This window comes from Lytechinus pictus, unplaced genomic scaffold (genome assembly GCF_037042905.1).
Source record: "Lytechinus pictus isolate F3 Inbred unplaced genomic scaffold, Lp3.0 scaffold_19, whole genome shotgun sequence".
Lineage (NCBI taxonomy): Eukaryota > Metazoa > Echinodermata > Echinoidea > Temnopleuroida > Toxopneustidae > Lytechinus > Lytechinus pictus.
In genome coordinates this window covers 7,450,041-7,468,455 of record NW_026974140.1, presented here as the reverse complement: position 1 = coordinate 7,468,455, position 18,415 = coordinate 7,450,041, and the positions used below count along the sequence as shown (strand labels likewise).

Below are 18,415 nucleotides of genomic sequence, written 5' to 3'. Positions count from 1 at the left end.
CCGCCCCTGCTTTTACTCGCAAAAAAATTCCTCGCCTTTGGAAATTTCCTATACACGCGTAGTCTACAGATACAGACACGAACTAATACTTTGTCTTGCGAGGAATCGTACTCGATGATTATTACGATTAAAACAAAAAGAAAACAAACATACTATTTTTGAGGTATTCTGCAGTTGGAAGGCATCAACTTTGGTACGAAATTCTCACACTAAAACCCCCTAATCAGGTCATTATGTCTAAAAATTTCCACAAATAAAACATTTGCGACCGCAAACTAGCCTTTCTTTGTAACACGTTTAATAAAAGATCACGTGATCAATGACCACATGGCTAGGCCTAGGCGCTTATAGCGTGCATGTCATGAGGCGACGCCGTACCACTGAACTCTGCGCCGTAACGTTACCGCGTGCATTTGGGTGTGTATGCATGTGTGTGTACCAACTGTATGTAATCTTTCACAGGAAAAATGGCGTCCGGAAATTATTTTGGGTTTACTCATGGTGGAACGCAGTATAGGTGAGATTTGGAATTCATTTTGATATTGTAGAATATGTAACAATTAATGCTGATTAATGAGGTGTATAATAAGTTGAAAATAAAACAAATTGGGAATGGTAAAGCTGTCTGAAGTTAAACTTAAAATTCTGAGTCCGTATTTTTCAAGAGCGTCTGCAATCCTACAACACAATAGTCAATACATCATGTACATGGCATTGCCGCATGTAGTCTGTAGCCTGTTGTGGACTACGTGATGATAATGATTGATATTTAAAAATATTTTTACATATAGCTAGTCTATAAGTACATCACGGAACCTTGAAATGGTTGTCATACATGTATATGGAGCGAGACTAGACAGCTGGCAGCCGTCTGCTTCGAGGAGTTTTTAAAATATTTTTCATGTTTTTATTTAGGCCCTATTTATTTTTTCTCCTTGACTAGGGAGTTCGGTGACTTTTTGAAATCTTGAAGAATCCCAACAAATTTGATATCATTGGAAAGCTTGTGAAATAAGAAAAATAATGGTGCTTCATTAAACTCATTGTCTGATATATTGCAGAGATATTCCAATTTACAGGTAAAAATATGCAGATTTCGTTCTGTCCAAAAAACTAAGGCTTGTTTGAGTGGGGGAGACAGTTGCTTTTTGAAATCTTGAAGGAATCCCAACAAATTTGGTACCATTGGAAAGATTGTGAAATAAGAAAAAGAATGGTGCATAAATCAACTCATGATGTCAAATATTGACAGAGATATTTCTGTTTAAACAGGAGAATGTGCAGATTTTTTTTACAGCAAAAAGATTTTCATAACTTACACAAAATGCAATGAATGGGACAGTATAATACTTTTTTTTTAAGTGCAATGCGCTGCTATGCGGGGCAAGGCATGCCCTTGAATTATACATCATTTTATTCATAAAACTTCAAAGTTTCTCATGGTATAGGTTTCTATAGGGTTTTTCCTCCTCCTTTAATGGCTTTATATTTGTTTTATACATGGGTGCACAGACAGATACAAATTCTGAAAGTGGCATTTTCACCGAACTCCCTACCTTGACCTTGTCCTTGACCTTGTCCTTACAGTTACACAGATGGCTCGCTATGCCACCATTATTACTTATAGTTATATTAGCATTAGCATAGGGGGTTAAAGTAGAAATATATTGAAAATCATAAAAATAAAGAACTATAGGGCCTATATCAAATTAAAGGGTTAAATAAGAAGAACACGATGGTGTAGCCTACATGTAGCCTACATCATTTATCATGGAGACTGATGAAACTCACTTAATTGATAGTTTATTTTTAATTAAAGTTCTCTCTCTGAATGCTTCAAACACGCACAATTACGTCCGCGAAATTTGGGTTTTTTGATGACGTGTATAAGTGTACGAGAGACGTGATTGGCTCTTCATGGTCTTCCACGAAGACCGAAGCTTTCGGTCTAAAGCGAGACTTGTCAACAAGGATGGATTTCCCGGCCATATCGTGTTATACATGTACTTATAAGCCACTTAGACCAAAAGCTTCAGTTTCTATTGTTATTGGTTGTTCCGCTGAACTCGGTCAGTGTTGGCTCCAGCTCCACTCACCAATTAGATCTAGGCCCCTAGAGTAAAGTGCCCAAATATCGGAAACTTAAAGAGAAATTCCAGTAGTTGCAGTAAACACTGATTTTATGAGAAAGTCTGTAAAACCAGGCTTAATTGTCAGTATATCATCGAAGATCTAGATCTGGAACAGTTACATAAACTGAACTTTGTGAAATCTTGAAATCTACGCTGAAAAATGTTCAGACTGAACTTCCCCAACACAGATAAGCGCACGTGGGACAGTGTATAATTATTGCTTTGAGCGTCGGGCCCGACGCTCTACCCGAATCCTGTGCTTATTTGCTGATTTCTCAGCAATTACACAATTTCTTCCAGAATCCTTTGGCACATGCGTTTTATTTATACAAACAGACACTTTGGTGGTCATTTCATTGGATTCTGTACGAACTCATTTTGATATCGTTACCAAAACTAGCATTTACCTTTAAGCATAATTGGACCAAAACAAAAATACAATCATTGAATCAAATAAAAATCATGTTTATTTCCTTAGTAGATCTACAACGGTTGAATATTAATGTCTTTAAAAAATAGAATTGAAAAAATTATGGTAGGATCTAACTTGTTAAACAGAAATTATTTACCGTAAGTAACGGTGTATTAACCGCACCCCCAACTTTGGACTAAAAAAAAAAAAAAAAAAATCCTTCTCACATTTACATGCATATTTGAGGTACGAAGAAACAAAAACTAAGTTAAAGATTTCAAAGTATTCAAAGAGATTACCGGTATGCGGAAATCTGCTGTTCTTGATCAATTCATCTACAAATGTTAGCAAGAAAGAAAGGTCCCGACAATATTGGCCACTTACACACTCACCTCACAGTCACAGTGTACACACACACAGCACTGCCGTTCTTGTACATGTACATTGCAAACTTCGATACGGTACCACTACCAGTACATCTTATCAAATTGTGAACTGTGTCTTTCACATTTCTTGCATCACAACCTCACAATCACTTTCAGAATTTGTCTAGCATTCGATGGCTTAGCATGAATTTTGGATACGGGATTACAGGAAGGTTCAAGAAACAAAGAAATTTGCATTTTTTCCAGTTGTTTTACGGCTTCGTGCCGTCTCTCTCATACGTGGTGCACGGTGTACATGGTATCTTATGAAAAGCAAACAGGAAAGAAAAAAATAAGCTGGCGCGAAACGGGACTTTGAGGAGTTAAAATGAATAGCGCCAGCTTAAGTCGCACTAAAACCACAATACAACGCAAGCTAGCTCTCGGCTCTTGCTCAGCTGTGACAAATTATTACCGAGAATGCTTGGCGTCTCTTTGAACTTAGCCAGGGAACTTCGCTGCTTTGAATCGAGAATAAAGTCGAAATTAGTGTCATGAAGGTGGGTGCATTTGTTATGGACACTATTTGATTAAGATCGTAATAATCGCTTCCCATTACCCGCGGCTCATACCCCTCTAAACGACATTTCCCTGGGCGGCTACGCCCGGCCACTCGATGTGTTGTGAACTGGCAGACTTCTTACATGTTCGGGAGGGGTTACGCGGGCGGGCTCAGACCCGTCACCGTGGATAAACCGCACCCCCGACTTTTGCTTATATCCCGCCGAGAAAAAGGTGCGGAATACACCGTTACTTACGGTACTTAGATCTACTACCAGAAGCTTGTTTTTTGCAAAAAATCGGACGCAAGTTTCCAAATATCGGATGTGTTGAGTTGTGCGCCGCGATCAATTTTGGCGATTTAAATCGCGCTCTAGACCCCAAAATAATTGCTTAATTGTTGATAAAATAATTTGTTTTAGCTGCGCAAATGCCGATTTTAATTAGGATCTATTACTATCAATAATTTATAGAGGATGAGGTAAAACTTCACATTGTGTAGTGTTCTTGTTTACATATATATATACAATACATGTGATTAAAACTAACAAAAGATTTAAGGCCAAATTTCCCCTCCAGGTACATGTATGCACAAAATTGCACAATTTAAAGTCCCAAAATGCAGAAAGTCCCTACCGTGGGAGGGGGATACCCACCTCCAGGGGTGGAAATATATCCCAAAAGGTAGGGGGGACAAGGGGCTGGACAATTTGACAAGCAAAAAAAAAAAAAAGGTTATCACCCCAAATATAAGGTCATTTCGACGAAAATAAATTTGACAAGCAAAAAAAAAAGGGTTACCGGTATCCCAAAAGTTAGGTCATCTCATCCCAAAATACATGTTTTATTTCGATTTTGAACGATGTATATTTCTTACCATCATAAAAGACCACAAATTGTAGGGGGGGGGGGAATTTTATATATTGTGTCCCCCCTACTATTTTGAGTAGGGGGGACACGTCCCCCCTTGAAAATTATTTATAAATAAAGAAATGTAAAATGTAATCATGAATAAATAATGATTATTTATAAATAATGATTATTTATAAATAATGAGAATAATGGTGCACTCGAAAAAATATTTATAAATAATGAATTAAACATTTTCATTATTTAACAAGTAATATTTATAAATAATGGGAAACTAAACAAATTATTTATAGATAAAGAAATGTGCGCTGTCATCATTCATAAATAATTATTATTTACAAATAAAAGAAAACTCAGACACACTTATTTATAAATAATGGAAAACCAAAAATCATTTATAAGTAATGGAAAATTGAATTGAAATTATTCATAAATATAGAAGTATGCATTGCATTGTCACTACATGTATTTATGATTGGGGATAAAATATCATTATTTACAAATAATGGAAAAGCGAATTGCAATTATTTATAAATAATGAAGTACAGGTATGTTCAGGGTGCGACATAAGCGCTTGCCCGATTGCCCGGGGCAAGTAAAAGTTAGAGTCGGGCAAGTGTTTAAAGCAAAGACAAAAACTGCTTGCCCGAATTGGGAAAACAAAATTCTCCTATGGAAATTATATTTTAGAAAGATTCCCCATATTTCACCATCAAAATATAGAAAAGAAAAAGAGACAACAAAAAGCAATATCATTAATTTCTTATTTCAAAGAAGTTTATAATTCGAATTGCAAAATTTGCACCATTTTCTGCAATAAACACACAGCTCAGAGACGTACACACACACACACAGAATCAATGGCAGTCTAGCACACCTAGCTAGCTAGCGCCTAGTCCACGCAGCCGATGCATGTAGTTAAGTTTCTACGGAGTACAGTGCTGCACGAACGAAGTTTGCTCTGGAAGAAATCTCTCACAGAACTGTCAAAATTCACATTTCTTACCAAAGAAAATTCTTGTAATGTCCATATTTCCTAAAAATTGGGGTAGCTCTGTCATTTGTAAGCAGTAAAAGGAGAAATTTTCACTTCTGTTATGCTTAAAAAAGATCGGGTTTCGAATGATCGCCTGTATCGCACACACTGAAATACATTGTTTGACAGTCCCACATATGCATTTGTGTGTATGTTGATAAACGTGGTTTCTTTCGTAACTATTTTTTTTAACCCAAGGAAATTGATAAATTTTCTTCTTTATTTATGACTGGATAGTTTGAGCTTTCTTCCTCTCTATTTTCTTTCTTTCTGCCTATCTTTCCTTCTTTTGAATCTATCTTTATTTCTTTAAATTTCCTTCCTTCTTTTGTTCATTTTTTCTGTTACTATAGCTGTCTTTCTTTTTGTCATTCTTTTCTTTCTTCCTTCCATCCAACCTTTGTTTACCTCTTTCTTTAATCCTTCATTCTTTTTCCCCTTCCTTTCATTCTTTCTTACTGTCTTTCTTCCGTCCATCCATTCTTTACCTTTTCTTCCTGTATTTTTTCTTCCTTACTTTCTTCATCCCTTTCATTCTTTTCTTTCTTTATTTCTTTCCTTCTTTCTTTCTGATTTTCTTTTTTTTTGTCTTTTGTTCTTTTGATCTTTTTTTTTTCCATCCATCCTTTCTTTTCTTCCTTATTTTTTCTTTCTGCCTTCTTTCCTTCATTCCTTCCTTCATTTCTTTCTGTCTTTCGTTGTATCTTTCTTGTCTTTTTTTCCTTCCTTCCATCTATCCTTATACCTTTTCTTTCTTCCTTCTTTCCTTTCTCTCGTTTTCTTTCTTTCCCTTTTCCTTCCTTTCTGTTTACCTTTTTTCTTTCTTGTTTTCCTTTTATTCTTTCCTTCCTTTCTCTTCCTCTCATTTTTTTCCTATTTTTTTTCTTTCTTTCTTTTTTCTTCCCATCCTCCTTTCCCTTCTTTCTTCCTTTCTTTCTTTCCTTCTTTCCATTCCCCGCAGCCATTCTCTCTCTCTCCTTCTTTCTTTATTTCTTCTTTTTTTGTCTTTCTTCCTTCCTTTATTTCTTCGTCCTTTCCGTCTTTCTTCTTTTTTTCTTTCATTCTCTCCCCCTCTCTTAATTTTTTTTTCTCTGGTTATTTTCAGTGATTCCCCTTTTTTTATTGTGTGTCCTAGTCCCCTCCAAAATATATGAGATTAGGAAATTAATTAAAGAGCATATTTACCATTTATTTTGTCATGATATTCAAGATAAAAATCATTAAAAAAAATAAAAACAACTACAAGGTACATCAGTAGTCATGTTGAAAAATGTATTTTTAACCGTCAATGGAATGGTATGTAAAACTAAAAGGCTATAACTTGTTTTGAAGCAATAAAACTTTGTTTTGAAGGATTTTTTCGGGCAAGTGAAATCTATATTCCGGCAAGTACTTTCCAACTATTTGAAAATTTACTTGCCCGACTGGGCAAGTGCTTCAAAAAAGTTATGTAGCACCCTGTATGTTGTGTCATTATTTATAAATAATGAAAAATAAAAAAAATTTATAAATAATGAAAAACAAAAGAATCATTATTTCTAAATGGAATGTTGAACTGTTATTATTTATAAATAATGAAGTATGACTTGGGATTATATATTAATAATGAAAAATGTTTAATTATATAATAGTAATTATTAAGCCTGAGTCATATCGATTATTTTGAAAACCGGTGTTCGACAGCTTTAATTCGATCGAACATCGATGCATCAAATTTTGAAGGCGGGGAAATCAAGTCATTTTTTGTTTGCTCCGGCCGTCGCGTCGATGCGCTATGCACGCACCGCATGCACTGACGGTATGCGCTGGCCGGGTGAGCGTTGCACAAGCAGATGACGTAGCAAATTTCGTTTGTATTTTCCATCATCACAAAACACAAAAAAGGCCGGGTACCAATGCAGAATTCTTCCCAAAATATCTCCAACAATGATATTTGCAGATGACAACATATAAGTTTAAAATGAAACAATATTAAAGACATGAATCCAGCAGAGTTGATCCGAATGATTTTCGGTCAACTACAGTAGCACTCGCAGTCCAGACTCGCACACACCAGCCCGGGCCCGTACACTCACTCTCCCGAAACGACAGGCGTGCTTGCCAGCGCCAGCAAACAAGTGCGACCAGCGGAGAGCGCTGTAACTTGCCTGAGATTGTGTAGTTGGTGGGGTAGTTGGATCCAAAATGAGCTCCAAATAAATTGATGGGAATAAATACGTAATTATTTGAATTGGTATTCAATGCTGATGTAACGATTGTGAGGAAATATTGTGGAATATGAGTTATGACGATGTTTGAGAATTAATCCTGATAATCCATTCTTTATTTTAGAGTCAGACACAAGAGCATGCGATCGAAATAAATACGGATGTCTCGGATCGAGCTCTAAATTCATATAAATTATTATTGGATGTTAAATAATTACGATTTACCGGTAATAAGATTTTATGGCCATACTAAAAATAATGACGATGTCAGCAAAGTATGTTATGTTCATATCCCAAACGCAATTTTCTCTGTTTTGTCATCTAAAATATTATTACATGGTGATATTACGATTTTGAAAGTGTTTCTGCATGTTGACAATGTTCGAGAATCAATCCTGACGTGATAATTATTTTTTTAGACAAGTGCACTCACTCAAGTCGATCGTCATGTGATGTCCGTCATTGAAAATTGATACGAAATACAAACGTTTCACATCAAGCTCTAAATTCATATTAATGATTATCATATGCGAATTATTGTTAATTATTACGATTAAATCGTGTTCTAAGGTCATGATATTAATATTGTTCATGAAAGCAAGATTTATTTTACGTTGATCGCGCCAATTTTTCGGCCATTTTCTGGTTTGATTAAAGCACAGTACTGCGCATGCACGATCGATGGCGATGACTTCCATTCATGAATTCATCGTGCATAAATTATCTCGGCACGAGCAGACGAGTAAGACTCGAACTATGATCAAAATAAACTTCAAATTAACGGTGAATAGGCATCATAATTACACAATCGGTTTCATTTTGGGGGCAATATAAATCAAGTTGGACATTACTGTTATTTTGATTTTTGATGATTGATTGTGTGATCCAAACAAATCGGCCGGCCGACGTATTTTTTATTTATTTTTTTTCTTCGATGCACCGATTTTGCAAAATCTGCACCGGCGCTCGATGACATCGATCGAACACCGATTTTAAAATCGATTCGACTCAGGCTTAGTAATTATTTACAAATTAAAGGACAAGACCACCCCCAACAAAAAGTTGATTGGAATAAAAAAAGAAAAATCCAACAAGCATAACACTGAAAATTTCATCAAAATCTGATGTAAAATAAGAAAGTTATGACATTTTAAAGTTTTGCTTAATTTCACAAAACAGTTATATGCACATCCTGATGGGTATGCAAATGAGGAGACTGATGACGTCATCCACTCATTATTTCTTTTGTATTTTATTATATGAAATAGGGAATATTCTATTTTTCTCATTGTCGAGTGAAACAACAATTAATTCCTCCCTGAACATGTGGAATGAGCATTGATTAATACTATATGATTAATAATAATAATAATAATAGGCATTTGTATAGCGCCATCTATCTAGAAATATTCTATTCCGAGGTGCATTTCAGTCAAGTTGGTCCTTGTCAAATCTATAAAAAACGAAATATTGTATAATTCAAACAATAAAAAACAAAAATAGTGAGGGACATCATTGACTGTCTCATTTGAGTTGTACATATCACTGTTTTGTGAAAAATAAGCAAAACTTTAAAATGTCATAACTTTCTTATTTTACAACCGATTTTGATGAAATTTTCAGCTAGTTTGATTTTTCTCTATTTATTCAAATCAACATTTTTCTGGGGTGGACTTGACCTTTAAAATGTAAATTATATGTAAATAATTGTTATTATTAATAAATAACAATTATATAACAAACTATTGGTCTGTATAATTTTGGTACAAACAAGGCCTCATATTTCCCCTCCCCAATCAGTTATATATAAGGGCTAGATACATTTATATTATTTTGAACCTTTTTTATATTTTTACTTTCAATTTTAGTGGGGGTACATGTGGAACTCTTCCCAAATTATGTATTTAAAGGATATATGAAAAAGAAAGTGTTTGTTATTTCAATATCACAAAGTCAACAGTCTTGATCTACCATGCAAGCAAGACTGGCAAAAGCATTCTACTTGTTTGATTTTATGCTAGTTCATTTTATGATAGGATATAGATGATAATGTGTGGAATTCTTCTTAGTTGTGCATTTATGGTCTTTATTTCCTGCCTGTTTTTTATTCTACAGCCAACCCCAGGCTACAACGTATACTGCTCAGCATGCTACAGCTGCAGCTGCGGCCCAGGGAACTGCACAGCTGTTTCCTGCTCAGGCTACCCACCCAACGGCTGCTGCTGTCTATGCATCTACAGCAACACCTCGACAGACGCAAGCAGCCTCTTATGACACCAGTTATGCTACAACTCAACCAGCTGGTGGTTATGGATACAGGTACATAGCTATTTCAGAAGTTTCTCATGCTAACAAATATATTTTATAACTTTCTGTCAAGGGTGGCAGTGCTCGTTTTTTTCAATATCATGTGTCATGTGAAACCATACATAGTGGAGTGACAAGACTAGATAATCTTTAAGTGAGGCCCCTTGATTTTAATTAATCTTGACCTGTTTAATTGTTATAAGAAGCAACATAGCTTGACATAATAATTGATCATATTCCTTACCCCATTTAGCACTCCCCAGCGTCAGGACCCAACCCCTGCTCGTCAAACCACGCAGACGTATCAGGATAGCACTGGATATGCAGGTTTTGAACAAACGCAAAGTACAGGAGCATTTCAAAAGCAGACCTACTACCAAGCCCAACCTCAGCAACACTCCAACGAATCCTACTTTTCTCAAAGAGGAAAAATGGCAGGTAAAATATACCCTAGACTTACATATAAGTGGCATGGAAATAAAGCTAACGGGACAACTGTTTTGAGGAGTACCCTGGATCTATGATAACTCACCATTGACACTGCTCATTCAGAAAGGTCTTATTCTTGGGGACACCTTTTATAAAAGACAGCTGCCATCCTATAGCTGTTTGTAGTTATGCATCTCAAATATAATTTTGCTCCACCTGTTTCTTTGGTTTAAAAGCGAAAGAAGTTTACATTGGCCTGAAAATGGCAGCTATAACGTAGGATGTTGTCGGGGGAGGTGGTCATCAAATGACCTAAGAATCACAGCTAAAACATATGATGTGGTAGGGGGGCATCAATTAATAAAAAAAGAAAACAAAAATTAAACTCAAGTGAAAAAAAGACGAACTGTACAATCATGAAAATTAAGAACAGTAACTCTGTACTTCTGAATAGGCTATTTCAAGATAGCTGCCTGTATTATACAAATGTCTATATTGGTACTCGGTAATTTGTCCTTATTTTTCTTTAGGAGGGAAGACAGGGTCTGTGTACACCTCTGGTGGTGGGTCAGGGTATGGCGGAGGACATCAGTCCATTCAGAAACAAACCCAACCTAAGGTTGCACCTGTTGTAACCTATGCCTATGCCGCTCAGACTACAGCCCCGACCTATGCTACAACCTCTTCATCATCCTACTCTGGCCAATCCAAGTATAGCGGTGAGTCTAGCAATATGAAAAGGGGGACAGAGAAAGAGTAGATCGAGATTGATTGAAGGTCTGTGGAACATGTAGACTTTCTACCATGAGAACACTGTCTTCATTAGTAGTATGACTTGCTATTGCAGAGTTTCATCTTTTTAAACCGGATGTTACTTTTAAATAGATTTCATTATTTTATAGGGGCATATTGGCTTACATGTATGTTGTAGAAATCATTAAATGTTTGGATGTTAAAGCTTTCTTAAACAATATGTCACACAGATACTTGCTTCATAATAGGAAAGAATTTGGGGTAGAATCAGTTTGAATGATCATGTCACCATTTTACTGTATTTGATAGAAGAGATAAAGAATAATCTACAAGAATTGTGTTTTCTTCTTACAGGAGGTGGTGGCGGCAACAGCAGTGGAGGCGGTGGTGGTGGTGGTGGTGGCAACAACCAATATTCCAGCTATGATGCTGCTATCTACTCTGCAGCTACCAACTACTACCAGCAGCAACAGTCTGTCAAGATTGGTAACCAGTGGGGTGGTGGTGGCTATAAGGGTATGAAGAAAGGTCAAGGATTCCAACATGGTAACAAAGGACCTGGTATGAAGGAGACCAAAGCGCCACCTCAGCCTACCCAGATTCATTATTGTGATGTCTGCAAGATCAGTTGTGCTGGCCCTCGGGTAAGTCATTTATAAACAATCAATAATCATGTGACTTTAAAGCTTTTATACAGTGTCTCAAAAAGTGTTAATGGCAATCTAGAAAGGTATAATATTAAAATTCTAACATATTATTTGTATCTTTACACCTTTAGAGTTTAGACTACAATGCATTCTCTGCTACTGGATAAAAATTGATGTAATATGGTACAATAATCATAAAGATGTGAGCTTTTTTTCATAACATTAGGAAACCTCTCCATCAAAGTTTTGTATTGGGTAGTCTGCGCAGTCAGGACAAGGTCTCTGTTGAGCTGTCTGTCACATTACTGACTGTGCACAGATATGCATGCACCTTGATTGGTATCAAGTTATTTTTCACAAGACAGTTATATGCACAACTCAGTGACATGCAAATGAGAGAGTCGATGATGTCCATCACCCACTGTTTCTTTCGTTTTTTATTGTTTGAATTATACAATATTTCATTTTTTTTTTTACAGATTTGACAATAAGGATCAACTTGACTGAACCATATAATATCAAACAATGCTAATTCCACATGTTCAAGGAGGAATTAATCTTTGTTTCACTTGACAATGGGGAGAAAATTAGAATATTTCATATTTCACATAATAAAAAAAAATAATAATAATGAGTGGATGACGTCATCAGTCTCCTCATTTGCATACCGACCAGGATGTGCATATAACTATTTTGTGAAATTAAGCGTAACTTTGAAATGTCATAACTTTCTTATTTTACATCCGATTTTGATGAAATTTTCAGTGTTATGTTTGTTGGATTTTTCTCTTTTTATTCAAGTCATTTTTTTGCTGGGGTGGACTTGTCCTTTAAAGGACAAGTCCACCCCAACAAACAGTTGATTTGAATAAAAAGAGAAAAATCCAGCAAGCATAACACTGAAATTTTCACCAAAACCGGATGTAAAATTCCAAAAATTCAAAAAAAATAAAAATTACAGTACCAAAATTGATTTCATTTAGTGTGAATCATCCAGTTATATCATGGCACATCGGTGGGTAGTATTTAACACAATTCACTTGTTTCTCCTCCAGACCTACAAGGAGCATTTAGAAGGTCAAAAGCACAAGAAGAAAGAATTGGCAAGCAAGACTGGGACCAGTGTCAACCTGCCTAGCAGCAGGTCTGGGGTTCAAGCCTACCGTTGTGAACTCTGTGATGTCTCATGCACTGGATTAGATGCATACAATGCTCATATAAGAGGATCTAAGCATCAGAAGGTATGCACTCTGTATTTTTATGGTGATCGTAGAGGTGTTTTTGAGTTGTCTGTCCCTCAAACCTCGCTCTCTCAATCTCTCTAATAGCACAATGAATTCTTAATGTTTATTCAAACTATCAATGTCTTCTCTCAACTTGTATGTGGAAATGGGTTTCATGCAAGATATGAAATTTTGTTGTGGGATTCATTGCAAACTTGCTCCAAGACTGATGCATCTATCGTCAAAGCTTGGCTTCCCGTTTGCAGATATTAAGATATCCCCAATGCCTCTAGAGCCATTCTTACATGTATATCAGTTATGTGATTAGAAGGCACTGGAAGTACATGTACATCAATATCATTTACTGTGGCTTTTATTATAATTGTGATGGCAATATAGCCCATGATAACTTATTGATATTTACAAGCATCAAGATTTCCTGAAACGTTTTATCTGTAATTTTTAATCTTTATTGCAAAGAGCAAATACTCAGCTATATCAAGGGAGCAATACATTTTCAGTGCATGCTGTTGAGCATCCATCATATTAGCAAACATTTCCTTCCCAAGTACTGGTACCCGGGCACTGTTAGGGGTACTTGTGGTGTGACCAGCTGATCATTGTTTCATAGTGTTAAGAACACACAACTTTTGAAAACCCTCTTTCAATTGCTGAAATTGATCCATGATTGTGCATACAATTTAAAAATTCATTAGAGCGAGAGACTACATTGTAATTTATCTTCAGCAGAGTTAGCCCACTGTCAATGGTAGTGTTAATAAGCTGCTGTATAAAGTGCTACTGGAAGTGCATGTCCTAGTAAAGTTACCTAGAATATTGGTATCGATACTTGATATCGCAGAGTATCAGCTACATTCGATAAGGAGATTCTGTACATGTAGCTCCATTGATCATGATTCTCTGGCTTAGGGCATGTTATGTTCATCTTTTCTACCAGGTACTCAAGCTACACACCAAACTAGGCAAACCTATCCCATCATCAGAACCAGTCAAGATAGGAAACCAGGCCACTGCTGGTACCAATAGCACCGCTGGAACCGGCAAGACCCAGACCACTCCTTCTAAGGCTGCTGCTAAACAGGCTCAACCTGTCAAGAAGATGGTCACACCAAAGATTACCTTTGTTGGTAAGAAGATATCGCTGCTTCTTTTGATAGATGTATATATATATATATATATATCTATCTGTTCAAGGAAAATATGGTTGGGTTTTGCACAGCTGCTGACTCTTTCTTTGGTGTTGAACTAGATTCTCAATTATTCTTATCCCCATCAGCTGCAGCCTAACATTGCCGGGCCACATTGCTGGGCCACTCACTGACTTTTTACTTTGAAGTCTTGTGCATCTTTTGAGACCAAATTTATGATGCCCGGTTATGTGGTTGAAAAATTACACAACATTACGTAAGAGCATGTCGGACCCAAAAGGTGATTTGTGTACAAAGTCAATGTAAATTGAGTTTTCTCATCTTATTCATAAAAATATGATTATTTTTACTCTCATCAGATGAAAGTTATTGATTTTAGCATAATTATGCTTAAAAAAGGTTCTGCTATAAATTTGGCGAATAAAACAAAAGGTCGAAAAACAGAGAAATACTAAGAAATTCATAAACAATAAAATAGATAAAAAGAAATTCATTATCATAATCAAGCCATAGTTGTTTTCATTTGTAATTGTTAGCAATGGTATAAAGAATATTAAACACAAAAAATTAGCATTCTAGGAGCTTTTTTATTTAGTGAATTTGAGCAATAAGCATGATTTACTTATAAATTAGCATACTTTTAATTCATATAAAAAAAAAAATCTTACAGCCTTGTAGATCACATCCCACACTATTATCATGCCAATTTTCATGGCATTCATGTGATCGGCGAGCGAGATGGGTTGATTCAAAATACCCCTCCCTGGAGTCTCATATATCACAACAAAGGGTTGCATAAAGTGTGTTAATTGCTTTATGAAAACAACCCAGTCTAAACTGATCGTAAAGCTTCTGATATGAAGGAACTGGTCAGAAGGGACCTAATGCAGAAAGAATTCTAGAACATTAAATATATATCCCATTTGTGCACTTTCAATTGGTTAAATGTCAAGCTGATTGCTATTTTTCTATTGCAACATGTTTCTCCCGAAGACTTTATAGATTTAATGATATTCCACCATATGGAGTTACTTGAAAGGCATCTAATCTATTGAGCCTTGTGTTAATATCCTTGTTTATGTTCAGGTGGCTCTAAGTTGGCTACTACTGGTGATGGTGAAAAGAAGAATGAACAGAAACCTGCTGCTGCTACTCCAGCTTCTAAGGCCACTACACCTACTACTGGATCAAATACTGAGGGTGAGCATGAACACATTAATGTCATAATGAAAGATTTAAAAATGAAGATGCCCTTTTCTATGAGGTGTAGCTGAGTTGAATAGAGTGTCTTTCTCACTGTATGCAGGCCTCTCGATTAACTTTAATTTTTGGAAGTCAGCCAGGCACCCTGGACTGAACTTTAGGTGGTCAAATGGCAGTTTAGGTGGTCATCACATGCATATTGAAAATATTGTATCATGACAAATTGTAAAGTGTATCAACACTGTATGTGTAAGTTTGCTGCGAGACACTACATTACCGGTGGAACCTTTTTGTGGATTAAAAAGGACAAACTTTGTTCCAAAGGAGATTAAAAAAAAATTACTCATGATCCTTTTCTCTTTCTCTCTTCTCTGTCCATGTTTCTCTCTCTCCCTCTGTGTAACTGTCTCTCTCTGTCCCTGTCCCTTTCTCTCTGTCACTCTAAGGTAAACTCCGAATCTCTGTGCTTAATTTGTTTTCTTTTAATGCATGACATCCTGTACTCATAGTTATTTTTTGGATATCATTTGCATTGTGTAATTATGTAATTATTTATGATGTTTATGTAATGTTTATATTTTTGATTTGTAAAAGATTCCACAATTCAGCCTCTGGCTGCGAAAGAATTTATACTTGCATTACAGAAAGAGTGGGAACAAAACCACAAGTGGCTTGGATGAGGCAAAACATAAACAAGTGATCATGTCGTTGTCCATTCCCCAACACCACAAAATGTGTCCTCAATCACCAAATTACACACAACAAGCTCACCACACGTTGAATTTGATACTATTATGAAAGGACTTAACTTTATTCAAGTTCAATGGGCCGTGTCGAAAACATTCACATGCAAACAACACGGTAGTGTGTTGCTGCCCTCTACATTTCAAGATATGACAGCACGATATTCTGGTCTTGAAATTCAAAATGGCGGATAGGCTGAAGTCGTTGACTGGTCGAAACGATGTCCAAAAACCCCCAAAATTATTGATAAAAATTAATTCAACAAAAAAATTATGCTAATAATGTGAAAGGTAAGGGTGTATTTATGTCAAATGTGTTATTTCAAAATATTTTGTGTACCTGCATAGATCTGATTAGAGCGGATTCTACTGCGTTGTTGGTACAGTGGCAGATAGAAATTTTGACCAGCGCGAGTAATATATTGCTACTGAATGGTAAACGGAATTGCCAATTTTCCGTGTACACAAAGTCTATGGGGAAACGGAATTTCCGTTTTCTGACATGCTGAAACATAATTTACGATTTTCTGAAACGGAAAAGGCAATTTTTGAAACGTAAAATCGCTGTCCCTACGATTCATTTTAGACCTACTCATTTTCGGTTTTCTACATTTATTTTTTCTGGTGGTCAGCCGGGCACTATTACCCGACTTTTAGGGTGCACGACGGAGCTTTAGGTGGTCAATTGCCCCCGGACCGCCACCAATTTCGAGCCCTGGTATGCAAAATCTCATACCATTCAATAATGTGGGAGACATCACCTTATGATATTGTAATGAAATATGAAGAACAGACCTCCCAAAGAAATAAGTAAAGAATTATTAAAGTAGAAAGCAAATCCCTGAACACAGATTTGGAGTGCATGCAGTTTAGAATCCATGTAGTTTATATCTGATTTTTATGAAATGTTCTGTGATGTATCTGATATTTTCTCTTTCAATTCAACTTTAAAGCGACTTTACATTGACAAATCATGGGGAATTCAAGGCTAATCAAAAAACAGAGAAGGGATTCAAGTCTTTCACTCGGCTGCATGCCTGGGGTGTTACGTAATAGACGCTGGCGTGTCTGGGAGGTCTAATCTTAGGAGAGCAATAGTTAGTAGACTAACAAACCAGAACTAAACTGCATGTTTTCACTTTGAAACATGTAACTCCACAGAGGTTATTTTGCTTTAGCAATCAAGAGACCTGCTATGAGTCTAGGAATTGGGATTGTTGGAAGCTAGAACTGCGACGACCCGAAGTAAATAACCATCGGTCAAATTGATGTGCTGTCCAAATTTTATCGCATTAGTCCGATGGACGCTCATGACGGACGGATTATATTATGCAAGTCAATTGGCCTCTTGCAAATTTCGTATTGATTCAATTTCCCCATGATTTGTCAGTTGCCAGGCCCTTTAACTTTTTGTCTGGCCTGTAAACAATTGAGCGTGTCATGTCTGACATTGATTCTGTGTTGCTACAGAGAAGGAAGATGTTGACATGGAGAAGGATATCTTACCAGTCGGTGAGGACTACATCGAGGAATTAAAGAATGAGGAAGGTAAACTGGTGAGCTTCAATTGTAAGCTATGTGAATGTCAGTTTAACGATCCTAATGCCAAAGAGATGCACATGAAAGGACGTAGACATCGTCTTCAGTACAAGGTTAGTATGAGTTTATCTTACAGAGCTACCAACTATTAAGAAAAAGTCATGATTAATACGATTTTCATGTCAAATTATGCCATTGTCCTTTTTACTTTAATTATTACACTTTTGAGGGCAAATAAGTATGTTAACATTTAATACTATATCAGAGCTGCCAACCATTACGTTTTTGCCGTAATCATTACGTTATTTCATTAAAATTACGGCACTATGGTTTTTCTTTTCAAATTACGTTTTTTGACAATTTTAATAATGTGCGTACATAATTGTATGTATGTGTGGTGCGTGTTGAGCCCGAGATGAGCCTGGTACTTCCGCGCGCGCAGCTTTCCAACGCACTTTGATAGCGCACGCGTACATGTACGTTACTAGTAGTTGAATATGCGAGCGGCATGCATGGCACGAATCGCGATATATAGCGACTGGTAAATACGTCTGTAAGGATGATGACGTCATCTAAGATGGCAACTTACGAAGACCAACGAAAGGATCGAGGATGGCTATGTTTTTATCATTTGAAAGGAATTAGCAGTAACTGCGGTCTAAGGTACGATATTTCTGAATTTTATCGTCTTACGTGACTGCTAATACGTTGTCTTTGCGCACGGGCCAACACTCTTTAGTCTATGTATTGGTGAGTGGAGCAAACGTTCTGCAGCGCAGAGCGAGTAGTACGATAAATGGGTAGGGTAATTCCCCAAAT

At 36.4% G+C, this 18,415-nt stretch overlaps 1 protein-coding gene across 4 annotated transcripts in view; it reads left to right on the top strand.

Moving 5' to 3' along the window:
• Window positions 1-295: 295 nt before the first annotated feature.
• The window catches only part of LOC129260715 (zinc finger RNA-binding protein-like), a 44,743-nt gene continuing 26,623 nt past the window's right edge, over window positions 296-18,415 (top strand). For 3 of the 4 annotated variants that reach the window (XR_010296698.1, XR_010296697.1, XR_010296696.1), the window contains exons 1-9: window positions 325-517; window positions 9,699-9,902; window positions 10,144-10,328; window positions 10,850-11,038; window positions 11,427-11,716; window positions 12,775-12,960; window positions 13,901-14,090; window positions 15,198-15,311; window positions 17,528-17,709. Coding sequence is in view for 1 of the 4 variants with exons in the window: in XM_054898667.2 (XP_054754642.2) it covers window positions 468-517; window positions 9,699-9,902; window positions 10,144-10,328; window positions 10,850-11,038; window positions 11,427-11,716; window positions 12,775-12,960; window positions 13,901-14,090; window positions 15,198-15,311; window positions 17,528-17,709 (1,590 nt within the window). In the remaining 3 variants the exon portion in view is untranslated. Of the gene's footprint in view, window positions 518-9,698; window positions 9,903-10,143; window positions 10,329-10,849; window positions 11,039-11,426; window positions 11,717-12,774; window positions 12,961-13,900; window positions 14,091-15,197; window positions 15,312-17,527; window positions 17,710-18,415 lie in introns of all 4 variants that reach the window. The other variant, XM_054898667.2, reaches the window with a different exon arrangement.